General features: G+C 51.7%; 1 protein-coding gene across 2 annotated transcripts in view; it reads right to left on the bottom strand.

The window, feature by feature from the left end:
* The window catches only part of LOC133281059 (protein CEPU-1), a 331,891-nt gene extending 317,405 nt beyond the window's left edge, over positions 1 to 14,486 (bottom strand). Inside the window, exon 1 of one of the 2 annotated variants that reach the window (XM_061476207.1) lies at positions 14,432 to 14,486. In XM_061476207.1, coding sequence (XP_061332191.1) covers positions 14,432 to 14,471 — 40 coding nt within the window. In that variant the 5' untranslated portion in view covers positions 14,472 to 14,486. Of the gene's footprint in view, positions 1 to 6,469; positions 6,723 to 14,431 lie in introns of those variants that run through there. The other variant, XM_061476204.1, reaches the window with a different exon arrangement.
* Between the last annotated feature and the right edge of the window lie 268 nt (positions 14,487 to 14,754).

The following is a 14,754-nucleotide window of genomic DNA, read 5'->3' as shown; positions in this document are numbered from 1 at the left end:
ATTCCATTTTGGAATAAAGAAATCAAACACTGCTCTGCTTCATTGCAATTTCCCATAGTATTTCCTTCCCACACGGGCCAAGCGTCTGGGATTCACAACCCTCTTTGCAACCTAAATCAGGTTTCCCCATGCTTAGCAGTGTACATTCACATAGCTGGGAGGAGGAAGACCCTGCTTTCAAGGCAAATCTGGGTTTGCTACACCAGGCAGCGGGGAAAGATGACTGGTGTCCTTATGGAATGCATGGGTAAGTGAGGAAGAGGAAGGACCAAGAAACAAGGCCAAATCACCGCAGAACAAGCAAAGGATGTGAACTCAGGACCCCCATTCCAACAAGGCCAAGTCACTGCAGAACAAGCAAAGGATGTGAACCCAGGACTCCCATTCCAGCCCATAGCATCTCTTTCCACTCCTCCTAACCAAATCCCTGCTGAGCATTCGCTTGTATCCTGCTTGGAAGCCAAATGCACCACAATACAAGGATGAGGGATAAGCCGTATCTCACTGGGTGCATGCAGATGCCCTCACACAGGGTGCTCAGCACCCTTTCGCCCCACTGATGCTGGGATTATCCCACTTCCAGAAGGTTCTCAGTGCTGCATCATGACTTTGTAACCTGGCAGCAGCCGCATCTCTCTGTCCCCATCCCCATGGGAATGAGGAGGATGCTGTCCCAGCTTCCATCACCCCAGTGCTTTAAAGGGAATACTCCCATCACCAGCAACCCATACACACTGGGTCCCTTGGACCCTGGTTTTCCTGCATGGCTGCTCCAAAGCATTTCTGGGCTGCTCAGAGGGAATGCTTCAGCTCCCCCTGATTAGTAAGCCAAGCATGCAGGAGGTGGATAAGTCAAAGGAAGGAAAAAAGCTGGGGGAGGATGCCAAGAACCAAACACTGTCTTTAGTGGGAACAGTCAACAGGACAAGGGGGTCAAGGGGTCAATTAATTTACAACAGCTTTCAGCATTGGACATATTAACTGTAAGAGCATCAAAAAATCCATGTGAGCCTTCCTGGCGGGAGCTAACAGCACAGCAAAGGCAGCACCTCTGATTTATTATTAACCAAGAGCAAGGTGCATGCTCAGGGAAGAAGGAGGGATGTGCTGCTAGTCCTCCGGGCTGGGGAACACTGGGGGCGTGATGCCAGGAGGGTGCAGCTGCACCCCAAAAGGGGTTGGAGGTCCCTGGGTGTCCCAGGGGATGCAGTGACAAGCTGCAATCTGGGGCAGGGTTTGCCTATCCAAGCATGGACAGAGCCACGTGCAGGGGTGGCAGACAGCAGCATGGCTTGGATTTCCATTACAGAAGCCCAAAATCTGGCTCCTTGCTCATTTGAGCCCTTATTTGAAACCAAGAGCTCAAGTCCAAGTCCAAGTTACAGCTCCAAGGCAACTGCAATGCCTCTGCCATGAATATCCGAGACAGATCGTGTTTGGTTCCCACTGAGTCTAGTGGGAGATTTGCAACCCTGCATCAAAGGAGCACTACCAGGAACACTGAAAAGAAGCAGATTTACACTTTAAACCTTTTCTCTAGTACAGCATCCCTTCAACTGGGGAGCAAGCAAAGAGAATTTCAGCCTTTCCTGCTACTGCTGAAGTTTGGGAAGGAAAAACACATTCCAAAGGAAGTTTTCTGGGATGCCCATGATGATATTCCCCATTCTGGAGCCCACCTTTGCTGGCTGAGTTGCTTGGGAAGCAGGCTGGTGAGCTCTTCCCTCCACCCTTGTTTTAACACAGCAAACAGTTAAGTCCTGCTTGCTAACTTGACCTCCATCTGGCAACTCATCAATTCTTAACCCATGGGGAATCAATCAAATAAGGGGAGGGGGAATCACAATATGGATGGTTTTAAGCAAAAGCTGCAAGAGAGATACACAAAGAGGACACTTGCACTATTGAATGTGCTCATCTCATGCTTAAATCAGGGCAGACATGAGGAAAACAGGGGAAGCAGAAGCCAGAGTTAGTATGATGGTCAAAATACCTACATGGATAAAGGAAAAGTAGCTTTTGCTAAGCACTAGGACACCCCAAAATGGGCTGCAGCCTCCAGAGCATCCAGCACCACCAACTCTTGTAAACAGGGATGCTCCCTATGATGCTTCAGTAGTTTTAGCAGGAGTTTCTTTCCGAGCTCACAGCTCATCTTATCTGCTTGTCAAACTCATATTCACCTCATCTTGCCTGGTCCTTGAGTCCCATCCCAACTTGTGGGAATGGTTGACCAGTCCCAAACCTCCTTGGCCACACATCCCAAGTCTGTTTCACTGCCTCCTCCTCGTGGATCCCACTGTAGATAACCACCGCCACCTTCTTCATGCTGGCATTCCAAGAACAGTAAGCAACCACATCCCAAAATGCGTAGCACATGGGACCTCACACATCCCTATTCCACAACCGGGGCTCCTAAAGCTATTGGAGATAGAACATGACTCCAGTACATGGTTCCCCCCATCACTCCATGCTATAAGGTACCTCATTACAAGTGATAACTCTCTGGAGATCTCTCCAATACACAGAACAGCTCCTCACTATGTTCTTCCATCCCATTACTGCATGAGCAGATCAGCAGAGGGATGATCCCAGGGAAGGAGGGATGCTCCTGGGAAAGGAAGGAAGGAAGGAAGGAGAGGGATGCTCCTGCAGAGGGAAGCAAAAAGATGCTCCCAGGAAAGGAGGAAGAAAAAGGAGGGATGCTCCCAGGAAAGTAGGGAATGGAGGAGGAAGGAGGGGAATGAGGGATGCTCCCTGAGAAGGAGCAACACTGCACCAAGCACCCACCACAAAGCCATCAAGCAAAGACCCTAAGCGCCAATCCAACATCTTGGGCTCCATTCCACTCTCTAAAGCACCTTTCCCATGTGAAATGTCTGCTTGGGTACCTCTTTACCCCTCTGAGTCTTAAAGATGTGATTCCCAGAGGTCCTGGCTACCTGCATAGAGCTCCATTTAACATCAACCATCATGACAGATGTGAGTAAGGAGAACGCATTCCCCTCCTTTTATGTACTACATATAACTGGGTTATCTAATCATGTAGCTATTGATTATTACTGTTATTCCCTATTAAACAGCTATTTGCTGCTCTTGGGGTGAATATCACATTTTATTGACCTGCACAGTAACTATTAACCACCACGAAGCCCCAGCTACTATTTTTCTCAGGGAACAATAAATCTGGGTCTTCACAGGAAGATGTCGATACACATAATTTCTCTTAGCCACATTCATTAGCACAATCACCTCCTTGCACAAACTGCCACAGGGTTTCCCCTCCCAAACCCAACCCAAACTAAGTCCTCCCGGGATGCAAAGCCTGGATACACAGGCGGTGGTCCTCCATCCTGCCCTTCCCAAAGGGAATCAACCAGGCACATCCAGCCTTTTCATCACATGCAGCCCCTGTTTCGGTGTGGGAGTTATCTGCGACGCAGCCACAGTGATGGAGCATATCATTCTTTGGGATGAGGAAGGCTCTGTGGATGCTGTTGACATATGCTACTATTTTACATACCTATTTCAGCTTGTATGCTTATTAGAATAAGGTCTTTATGCTAATTTGTAAATCAAATTCCCATCATTCTTGGCTTACTGATGCTAAAGGCCCAGCTAAATCTTCTATGACCCTTTAGCCTGGTTAATCCTTTTACGCATGGTTGAGTGAAGAGTTTGCTTCTCTCTTCCACTCCCCAGGTGCTGGGGTGGGATTTTTGCCCAAGCCTTCCTCTTCCTCAAGAAATCCAAGTCAGGGACAGTGGGACCACACCAGAGCATCTCCCTGCTTTGAAACATGGGAAGAGGGGTGAGAAAATGCTGAAGCCGAGTCCTTTAAAAGGCTGTAGATATTCATCACCACTATTTAGAACTGGTAGAGCAAACACAATGAGAGCTGTGTTGCCAAACAGCTACTCAATTCCCGATGCCTTGAGGCTATCCCAGCCCTCTGCAACCTTTCCCAACTCCTTTCCTCATGCAGGACCTTCCGCTGGCTCTGCCTTGCTTATGAAGTGATGAGCGCCCGCATCTCATTCCCACGGAGATGCGGCATCCTCGGCCTTGCTCTCCAACACCAACACCCAAAACCCAACAGCTCCCTTGGGAACAGCAGCATCACCAAGCACAAAACCACTCTGGACCCTGCAGGGCTTGGAGGCCTCCTTCCTCATGGCCGTGACACCCAGTAACTCCTGTTTCAGAGAGGCAAAGAGGCACCTTTCCATTAAGCCAACAGCGAACCTGCAAACCTTGGAGGACCTCTGGCTGTTTGCACAAATGCAGATGGTCGAGCACTTAGGAATTATCCCACTTCAGGCTCGGCGCTTTCCTCTCAAGCACCCTCACAAACCACTTTGCTCACTGTTTGTTTGGCTGTAAACAGGTAAATGCCCTGGAGCATTGACAAAGCGCTGCAGAGGGCAGCACACATCGCTCGAGCTGTTTGGAGGAGATGGGAGCAAACCACTCTTCCTTGCAAGACAAGAACGTTCCCCGGTCAAAACCACACAAGGCAGCTCCGCTTGGGTGTGCGAAGAGGCACGGATAGAGTTTGGAATTCCAAGAAACACCGGGAATAGCACAAGAGCTGAGGAAGCAGCAGCGAAATGCTGCTGGTATTTGGCTCACCTACATTACACCTTTGGGGCTGAAGGCCCCCCAAGAGCTCAAAACGCCCTTTGAAAGCTTCTGCTGCATGGTTTTGTCTTTCTAAATGACTTTTAGATACAATCATGCCATTAAACCTCCCAGGGGGTCTCCTTCCCTCTGACAGCGCAGCAGTCCCTGCTCTCAACCCAGAAAGGTCCCAACTTTTCGCTTCCCCGTGTAATCCTTTGCCCAGCATCCCATGGTTCTGCCCTGGGTCCCCTCCAGACCTCAGTGCAATGCTGCTCCCTGTTTTCCACCATCCCAGCAGTGACTTAGGGACTTCTGGCACCCACAGGATGCTGCAATGCAAGGGGCTCAGGGGAGTTACTGCTCGGGGAGGCAGCACATCGCTCTCCTTTGCTACCTAGGAGAATAGCAAAGGAGATACCCACTGCTTTCTGATCTGTAAGCTTTTGGTGGGAAAAGGGAAAGGAAAAGCAGGAAAAATGACCAGAAGCAAGGAATAAGACTGCAAGGGAGCCAAATGAGGAGCCAAAAGCAAGCATTAAAGGAAAATAATCAAATAAATGAAGCAGAAATCCTGGCCAGGAGAAATGAGGAAGAGAAGGGCAGCTTCACCCCACTCCTAGGAGCCCATCCCGTGCTCCCATCCCTGGGCACCCCCTTGGGATGCAGGGATGCCAGCATCCCGAGCGGGAAGCAGCAAGCCTGGGAGAAGGAGCTTAAGAAGGGGGAGAAGGAGGAAGGCAAAGAGGAGCGATGCCATGGCGTGTGCTGTGCATGCTAAGCAGCCCGCGCCGGTCGATACGGCACCGGTGGCTCTCTGCAAGAGCGGGCCCAGTGTGCCCGGGAGGAGAAGTTTGAGCCCCCAGCTCCACCAGCTCTCCCCAGTCCCCAGCCAGGGGCTCTGCACCCCACCAGGGTCCTGCAGGGTCCGAAAGGATTTAGCCACGGCTCTATCGGGTATGTGGGTACCCAAATCCCATCCCTCGGTGGGCACTGGGGCAGTCGGCACCGGCTGCTTTCCCTTTCCCAGCGGGATGGAGGTACCCTCCATGTATCTCCATCCCCCCACGGGGTACCTCTATCCCCGCTCCCCATCCGGAGCCCCCCGCGGTGGGGGATGCTGCATCCCCGGCTCCGCGCAGCGCATCCCCCGGCTCCGCAGGATGCAGCCCAAGGCAGGATGAGGCCCGGGGGCAGGATGCGGCCCCCCCTTCGCCTCCCCCGGAGGTAACCCCGCTTCCACAGCCCCTCCAGATGGCTGCGAGGAGACTAACGCAAGCTGACAGGCTCGGCGCTCCCGGCCAGATGGGGCTGGCTCCTGCCTCCTTCCCCCCCCCCCCCTTCTCCCCTTGCTTCTTGCTCTTTTTTCTTGCACCCCCCTTCCAAAGCACCGTTGGGGGGGGAAGATGCAGCCCTGCTCGTCCGGGATAGGCACTTCCCAACTCCCAAACCCAACAGAAGCCGAGGCTGCATCGAGTTTTTGGGACGACCTTGCAGGCGGGTCTGGAAAAGCAAAGCCGGGGGGGGGCGGACAGAACACAGAGGGACCCCGACCCCCAACTTCCCCCAGCCTGTTGGATGCATTCCTGCACCAACTAAGTCGCGGTAAAGTCGGCCGGTACAAAACCCCCCCAAAACACATCAGGACGGGGAATGCTGCGACATGGAAGAAGTTCCCCCCCTCCCCGCAACCCATCGCACCGGCAGGATGGAGCAGGGATCGGGAGATGCCGCCGTGTCGAGCCCGCATTGTACCCCCCCCCCCCACCTCAGCTTAGCATCGGCGGGGACCACCACCCCCAGCACCCCGCGGAGGGTGCACCCGCATCCCCGCAGCATCATTCCCTACCTTGGGAAAGGAGGAGTGCAGCCATCCCGGCCAGGAGCACCCAGGAGACCGGGTGGTGCATTTTCGCCTGGGCCATGTTTCGCTGCGGGTTTCTTTTCCTCTTCCCCCCTCCCCTCCCGCTCACTGCCTGGCGGGGAGAGGTTTAAAATCCAGCGTTTTCCCGGAGCAAAGCGCAGGAAAAGGGGGGGAAAAAAGGAGGGGGGGGAGGGAAGGGAGGGAAAAAAAAAAAAAAAGGAGGAAAAGAAAAAAAAAAAGGCACCGCAGGGTGGGGGAGGGAAAGAAAAAGAAAATAAAAAGGGGAGGGGGGGGAAAGGGGGTCGGAAGGGGTTGCAAGGTGCGAGGGACAGGCGCTGCCGTGCCCGCCGCTCCGGCCCGCACACGCCGCCCGGCTGCACCACGCCGCCGGCCGCGCAGGCAGCCCTCCCCTGCGCCGCACTCATTGGCTGCGGGCCCCCCCCGCCCCGGCATCCGCACCCCCCCCCCCCCCCACACACACACCCCCCTCCCATCCTGCACATCCCCATTGGTATCCCCCTCAAGGCATCCGCAACCCGCCCTGGCCATCATATACATCCCGGTTGGTACCCCCACCCCCCCCCCCCCCCCGGCATCCAGTACATCCCCGTTGTACCCCCCCCCTCGGGGTATCCGCACCCCCCGGGCTGACACCACACACATCCCTGCGGGTACCCCCGCTTCGGTATCCTGCACATCCCTATTGGTACCCTTCTCTGGGCGTCCACACTCCCCTTCAGCATCCCCACCAGTACCCCACACACGGACACCGGCATCTGCACACCCCCTCTGCATCCTCCACAAGCCCCCCGCCCACAGCATCCTCACTGAGGGGCTCAACCCTCCAGCGTCCACACACATATCCCCCCCTCAGCATCCTTTCCTTCCCCACAGCATCTTTACCACCCCCTATAATGGCACTGTCCTTCCCCACCAGGGAAATGGGGGTGACTGCATCAAGTCTGTGACTCAGTTTCCCCACCTGCAGGATCCTGGGAAGGAGACCCACACCCCACACCCCCCTTCCTCCTCTTTGCACCACCTGCCTGTCCTCAAAGGCTGAAGAGCATCCTCCGCTTTTGGGGGATGTCTGAACAAGCCTCCTTCCTCCTACAGGGCTAATCCCATATGGAAATTGCTCTAAAAGCAAATTTAATAGGGAATAACTCTTCAGTTTGTCACAGAAATCAATCCCAGCCTGGTTTGGGTTGGCAAGAACCTTAAAGCTCATCCAGTTCCAACCCCTGCCATGGAAAGGGACACCTTCCACTAGAGCAGGTTGCTCCAAGCCCCTACTTTCATTCCAGATCAAGGCTTTTTCTCTGTGTTATAACCACTCTCCCCCAATACCTCCCTCCAAGACCAGCTCCAGGGCCACTTGCACCCTCTTTCATTTTGAACATCCTCCCGTTATCCCATCTCCCATTGCCACAAGCCAGATTCCAGTGCCTATTTCACAACCATGGAAGCAGGATAGACCATTCTCCACCTCAATAAACCTAAACCCACATCACCTAAACCTGATGCTTACACAGAATGGGCCCTCAGGTTCCAAACCTTTAGTTCTCAGCCTTTGTCCCACATGGGGAATATTGAAGGCACTGAGCCCCAAGCCTCCATTTTGACACCACCTACATCAATAGTAGTTTGTTAAATATTCATTATTTTCATTAGTGGAAAAAATGTCTCATTTTGTTGCTCAAGGTGAGTCACAGCCCCTTAGAACAACATTATAGGCAGGAAAAAGTGACAAGGGATAAAAGAAGGAACTTGCCTTGGTTTTGTACGCATTTCTCCTCAGAGGCTTCCAAAATCTGAGCTGTTCACTTTGCAATTCAGAAGGAGATTTGGCAGCAAACCCATGGCAATCCAGCTGCGTTCCTCCCTCCCCTCTATCGCTGCCACCCAGAGACAATGCCTCAGATCCAGGCCAGCCATTCTGCCCAAGAAAGGTGATAACCTACAAGCCCCAGCCCCTCTGCTCAAACCCCATCCAGGACTGACAATCACCATCCTCCTGTCCAAAGCCAGCAGCCAGGAAGGAACCTGTGGCTCCAATCAATACCTTTTGGATGGAGAAATCCTTGCCAAGAGGTAAGGATTCCTCCCTCCATCGCATCATCTCCTCCCCTTCACTGCTTCCACCAACACAACTCACCCATGCTAACACAAGATGCCATGTAGCAGTTTTGCCCACCTTCTGCAACACTTCCCAGTGTGATGAGCCAGCTCCCGTACTTACAGCAGCTGGAAACGGTCCATTAGGTTAGTTTGGTTTATGACCTACCCATTATGCTTTAAAAAACACAACTTCCCTGTCTATTTGCCTAAGCAGGGAGCAGTTTGTAAGCAGGCCCTATGCAGAGGCTGCTTCTCCTCCAGATTTACTCTATGCATTATTAATTCACACGCTGCTTGTTCCGAGCACGTCTATTTACCCGCTGCACCAGAACGGCTCTTAAGGAGCCTTTGGCTTGTGGCTTTGTGGAACATCAACTTTTCATGTTGAACAGCAGGTGATGTTCAACAGAATGCCTTGCAATAAATGCCTAATAGATCCATTACGCTCATCCATATCTATGGGATATGAAGATAGAGATAACAGGGCTGCACTCCTGAGATAGGGGCACAGGGTGGGGGGGAAGAAGTTATTCCTTGGAAATCACACGTAGAGTTGGTGTTAAACAGGGACATCGTGCCTCCGTGTGCATCAAGCAGCACAAGGCCCCTTTTGGCATTGATTCCTGGGGGGAATTTCAGGTGATATTCCAACCCCCATCCCTCCGGATCTGACTGGAAAACCAAAATCCAACACCTCAGCTAAAAGGCTGCAGAGGAAATGGGAAGAGGTGACGTGCTGCTCTGAATGAAACCCTCTAACTGGCTCGCAAAGGAGCATTGTGACCTTGCTCAACAGCACTGTGTAATTTTTAATAGACATTCCTTGCTACAACTGACATTCCCAGCCATGGTTTTATTCCACAGCCGTTTTTCCACCAGGAAATGCCACGTTTCGTTGGCGTTTTTTATATCATCCCTACGTATACGTACCTATAATTACCATATGCATTACAATAGCATTCACGTGGCTGACGGGAAGATCCCGGTTCCATTCTGTTCCACTCTGTACATACACCTGGTAGAAAACAGTCCCTCCCTTGAGCTCTTGGAGTCAAAATACAGCAAGCAGAGAAAGGTGTTGAGACAAGAGCAAATTACTTCTCCTTCTACAGCGAGGAAAAGGCGGCTTGGAAAGGCTAAATCACTGCATGAGGTCAGGAAGGGAACTTCCAGCTGTCTCCAAGACACGACAACAGTCTCCCCCATCCTAAGGCAGGGTTGCAGGACTCGCCTGCTTCTTCCTGCAGCCTTTTCCCTCCCTGCTCTCACTTGCACAGGCATAAAGGGAGAGTGAAGGGAATGCTTCCACCCGCTACACAGAAATATCCAAGCCCGATGTGCTAAAACTCCTTTTCCTTCCTAAGGGATAGCAAGGGAGGGGGGGGGGAGGCATTTGTAAAGCTGAACTCAGCACATACTCCAGCCCACGTTCATACCAAGGCATTCCTGCACCCCCGTGCCCTTGCACGCACAGGACGCACGGAGCCAGACAGACGAGTGCCCACAGGCAGCGGGTGCCCGGCTTTGCTCCTTTAATTACACCTCCTCCGGGTGAGAAAGATAAGCCCAAATGGAGTGACTGCATCAAGGGAGGAAGCCTATAAGTTATTCATAAGTTCAGGCTCAAGCTCCTCTCTTGCTTTCACTCCATGACACCTTCAAAACATATTATTCATCTCTTCTTTTTTTTCACCTCCTCTGGGAGCAGAGATGGTAATTGTAGTAAATATATTTGCTGCCAAGTCATCCTCACACAGTGCTAGGGGTAGGGACCTGAGGCAGAGGCTGCTGTCAAGATGCTTTGGGGTGCCCAGGCTCCGTGAAGGACATCCCCACGCTGCTATGGGGACCACACTGGGGGAGAACCTCCATGCAGCCCATCACTGAGACATCTACTACCCCCCCAAGAAACACAGCCAAAATCAAACCCTTCCACTCCACCCCATTCCAGATGAGAGGCCCACAGTCCCCACTGAGCATTTGCCAACAGCGCTATGGCAAGTTGAGCAGAAGACTTTACTACATCCCCACTGAGCCCACACTGGGACCATTGTTTCCCTTGGGTTGCTGCACCCCATTTTCACCCATTTGGGCAAATTTTGGCTCATAAGAAATCACAGCAAGCCACGACTGCAGGCAGCGCTGCCTGCAAAGAGCCTTTGGAAACAAGAGCCACAGCACAGAGGTTTTGTTTGCCCTCTCAAGGCTGTTCCAGACAGAATAATGCTACTGCCAACTGAAGCAGCTCTCCTTGAGCTCGAGAGGTTAGTTTTTCTGAATGCAGCAACACGAATCCTTCTCTCGGCCCCATAGCACAGAGGATTTGTTGTACTCCGGTGCAAAAATAGCCCTGAAAGCATCGTCTATGGTCACACCAGGCTGAGGCATTGGTGTACGGCGCCTGGGAGGAGGGAGGCAGGGGCATTGGTTTTATTTGTCCTCAATTCCCAGGGAGGTCGTTCACTACAGTGCCCCTGGCACTTCCCCAGCCCTTTCTAACACATTTGATTCTTGGGAGTTTCCTTCATCTCATTTCCTTCGTTGGTTATTGCTCCTTCAGTGCTGAACTCAGCAAGATCGCTTCTGTTTAGAGTGAGATTAGCACCGAGTACATTAAATGCATGGACTAAAGGGCACTGGGTCGCCACCCCAGCTCCAAACACCCTTTAACACCTTCCCAAGTGCTTTTTGCTGGGTTTCCTTTTAGCTCACCTCTGCAACACCGAAAGCCTCAGCAGCAGGCTCTCGCAGGCAGCAGCATGTCCTAAGGAACCCTTCAGACACAAAGAGCCAGGAACCAGACCCGATGCTGAGCATCCTTTCTTTCCCATTAAAATTGATCTGCAATCAATGATCCTCATGGGTCCCTTCCAACTCAAGACATTCAATGACTCTATTCCACTATGGCAAATTATGTGCTGAGGGACAACATGATGCTCACAGCAGAACGAAGGGTGACGGGGACAACACGATGATCACAGCAGAAGAAAGGATAGATGGAGAAGGGGCTGGTTAAGCCCAACAACATGCCCCCCATGAAACAGCACCCTGCAGCTCCGAAGTACACCTTCCCCTCCCGGTTTAAGCCCCAGAGCTGTGATCTCAGAGGGAGGAACAACCCACATCCCCTGCAGGAAGGGGACTGATGCAACACTGTGCTTGCGAACCACATCCTTCCCTCACGTGCAAGGACCTAGAGAATTCACTTCCCCATTTTAAGCAGGTTGCAATGTGTGTTTGGTTACTCTATTCTCTTTATTCCTCTACCCAAATGAACCAGATTCCTCCTTATTCCAAAGGTTTTGCAGCCACATTTTCCAGCCCATGCTGCTGTTATTCCCCATCCCAGCCGGACTCTTATCACAGCTCAGCACCTCCATCCCCTGCTTTCCAGTTGATTAGCTGTCTATTTACCTACAGATTACAAGGAGGCAACAAGTCCACCCAGGGAAGAGGCACGGTTGCATGGGCAAAGACTCTGCAAACAGATGGCTTGAGGAGATACAGGATGTTTACTGCTTCGTGTGCGCTTCTGGGCTCGAGGGTGACATAGCCCTGGCACACCCCTATGTTTCTTGGCATTCTTTTGCTCCTCTTCAAGCTCTCTACCACCCTCTCTGGGACTTGGAGAGTGAAGACAAAGACTCAGCCAACAACCTGGGTCTGCCCTGGAAGATGGTGCAAGGCATTGGGTTTAAAATACCTGCCCTCAGAGCAACGCGATTGTCTCATTTCCAACCACCCTAAACATGACAATGGGATAGTCACTTTGGGGGTGAAAACACCCACACAGCTCTTCTCCAGCCCCTCTGAAGCTAGTGGTCACAGCAGCAAAGCCAGGGCTCAGCAGTGACCCGGGGAAGCCAGCCCTAAGAGGAACAAGCTTCATTTCCCCCAAATAACCCCCATTTACAACTTGAGCTTCTCTTCCTCGCCCCAAACAGATGGCATTCCCTGCATGCTCCTTCTCCTTCCTCCCCGCCCCAAGCTTTAAAGGGTTGTGGTGTTACAGAGTCGGCTCAAAACGCGCTCAAGATTAGTTCTGTGACCTGCTCGAGCGAGGCAGACAGTTGAATGTGGTAGCAGCGAAAAGGAAGGAAAAATAAAGAACATCATCAAGGAAAAGAAAGAGGCAGCTCTTGTCGAGAGCGCAGTGGTACAAGGAAGTGATTCTTCTCTCCCCATTGCAGTTGGAGGTTGCTGTTTATGGCCGTGCTACACGCCACATCCTTCCTTCTCCATCATGCAGCTGTAGCATGGGCGCATTGGAGAGGGGAGGCACGCAGAGGGGGAAAGCAATAGCAACAGAAATTGGATCCTATTGAGTTTTCAATAGGACACCCAAATATATACATATTTCAGCGTGCTTGTGTACAGATAGACCAGTCAATGGAGGAAGCTGGGAATAGTCGGTTCCGAGTAATTACAGTGGGGGGAAATCATTGGAATAATGAGCAGTTGCTACCAGAGCAGGCAGGGAAATGAAATGCTGGCTGCTGTTTATTAAACAGTGCTTTATTTTCAGTTTAGGGTGTTTGGGAAGAAATTAGGTGACAAATACACAGCGTCACTGAATGATGGGGAAAGCTTGAGATCATTTGAGTCGCTCAAGCTGCCATGCTCGTTCCCTCCATTCCTTTCCCCTCTTTCTGCCTTTCCTTGCTGTTTTCTCCCTCTTTCCCTCCCCTTTCGACTGCAGCAGCCTCGGGAAGGGGCCCTCAAGCAGCTCTGATGCCACAGGAGGAAGAAAGATGGTCTCTGCCCTCAGATCTCAGCGCTGCACCATGGGCACTGGCAGCAGTGCTGCGGGATGCCAGCGCTGGACCAGAGCCACCCGCAGGGACCATAGGCAGTGGGATGGGACTTGGAGACACAGCAACGAGAGCATCACCCTTGATCAGCCACAACCTTCAAAGCCTTTGAAGATTTGGTGTTATTTTCCACCAATATCCTTGGAAGGATGATGCACATCCCACATACACCCAGAGCTGCCTAGCATATGCTTAACTTTCTTCTTTGAACACCACCAAAGAGCTACAGAGCACAGGAGAGAGCCAAAGCACAACCAACACGTCTGAGCCTCGTAACAGCAAAACATCTGCTAGGAAAAGTAAGAGGAAAAGCACATGAAAACCAGACTATATTTAGGAAGAAACAGTGATTTCTCAGCCTAACTGACCTTTCCTGATGTGGTTCTTGGCCTTGCAAAAGACAAAACATATAAGTCTTGCAAACACGCAGCCCCCAGCCTGCTGGTTATAATTCCCACTGTCCCCACATCCAAGATGAGATCTGCATGGGGCCGTTGCATTTGAAGCCCTGTGGAGCACAGACCAGAAAGCAGGAAGAGGAGCAGGATAACACAGGGAAAGGGAGACGGGGAGTGGAAGCTCATGCTCTTCACTAGCTCCTACCCACTGCGCTCCGGCTGCTGGAGCATAACGTAACCAGACATGGATCAAGACTGAGGAAGGAGAGATGAAGTCTGAAGGAGAGGGAAGCGCCTGTGTGTATATGCACAAGATTTAGATTTCTCAAAAGATTTCACACTGTATTTCACCTAATTCACATTTCTAAGCTGCTCCCTTAGCAATGCAAGAACCGAGCATCAACGAGACGGGTCAAAAGCTTCCCGAGCATGAAACATCACCAGGTTTTCAAATATCCCTTTCAAAAGCTTCCAGTTCTGGATTAAGGAGTTCCCAAAGACCAGGCAGACAAATCCACGCTCCCAAAAACGCTCTGCAAGAACAACTTGACACCTCCCAGACACAGGATAAACCAGCCTGCTTTGACAACAGATTAACACGCACCATGGTACAGTACCTTGGAGATGTCTTCTCCTCGGGGTGATGCAGCAGTCCATGGCAGAAGAGTCAATGTGGTCCTGCCTGCAATGACAAGAGGATGCTCATTCACACAAGGTGCAGAGAATTCAACCTTTCATTGCAAGCTTAGTTACTGGGGAAGAAAGTGAACAGTTTATAACCATTTGTATGAACATAAAGCAACCTAAGGAGACACAAAGAAGCCTTCCCCATAGCATAGCCCAATCCTGAGCTGGAAAACAAGAGAAACTCCCATTTTTGGGTGGGTAAAACTGTCCTCAAGCAGTGAGCATCCTCAGGGTCTATACACAAGGATGCAGA

This window comes from Pezoporus flaviventris, unplaced genomic scaffold, assembly GCF_033815535.1.
Source record: "Pezoporus flaviventris isolate CSIRO_AGI_PZ_B2104156 unplaced genomic scaffold, CSIRO_AGI_Pfla_v1 ptg000093l, whole genome shotgun sequence".
Classification (NCBI taxonomy): Eukaryota; Metazoa; Chordata; class Aves; order Psittaciformes; family Psittacidae; genus Pezoporus; species Pezoporus flaviventris.
The sequence above is the reverse complement of the archived record's forward strand: the minus strand, read 5'-3'. Positions and strand labels throughout refer to the sequence as shown.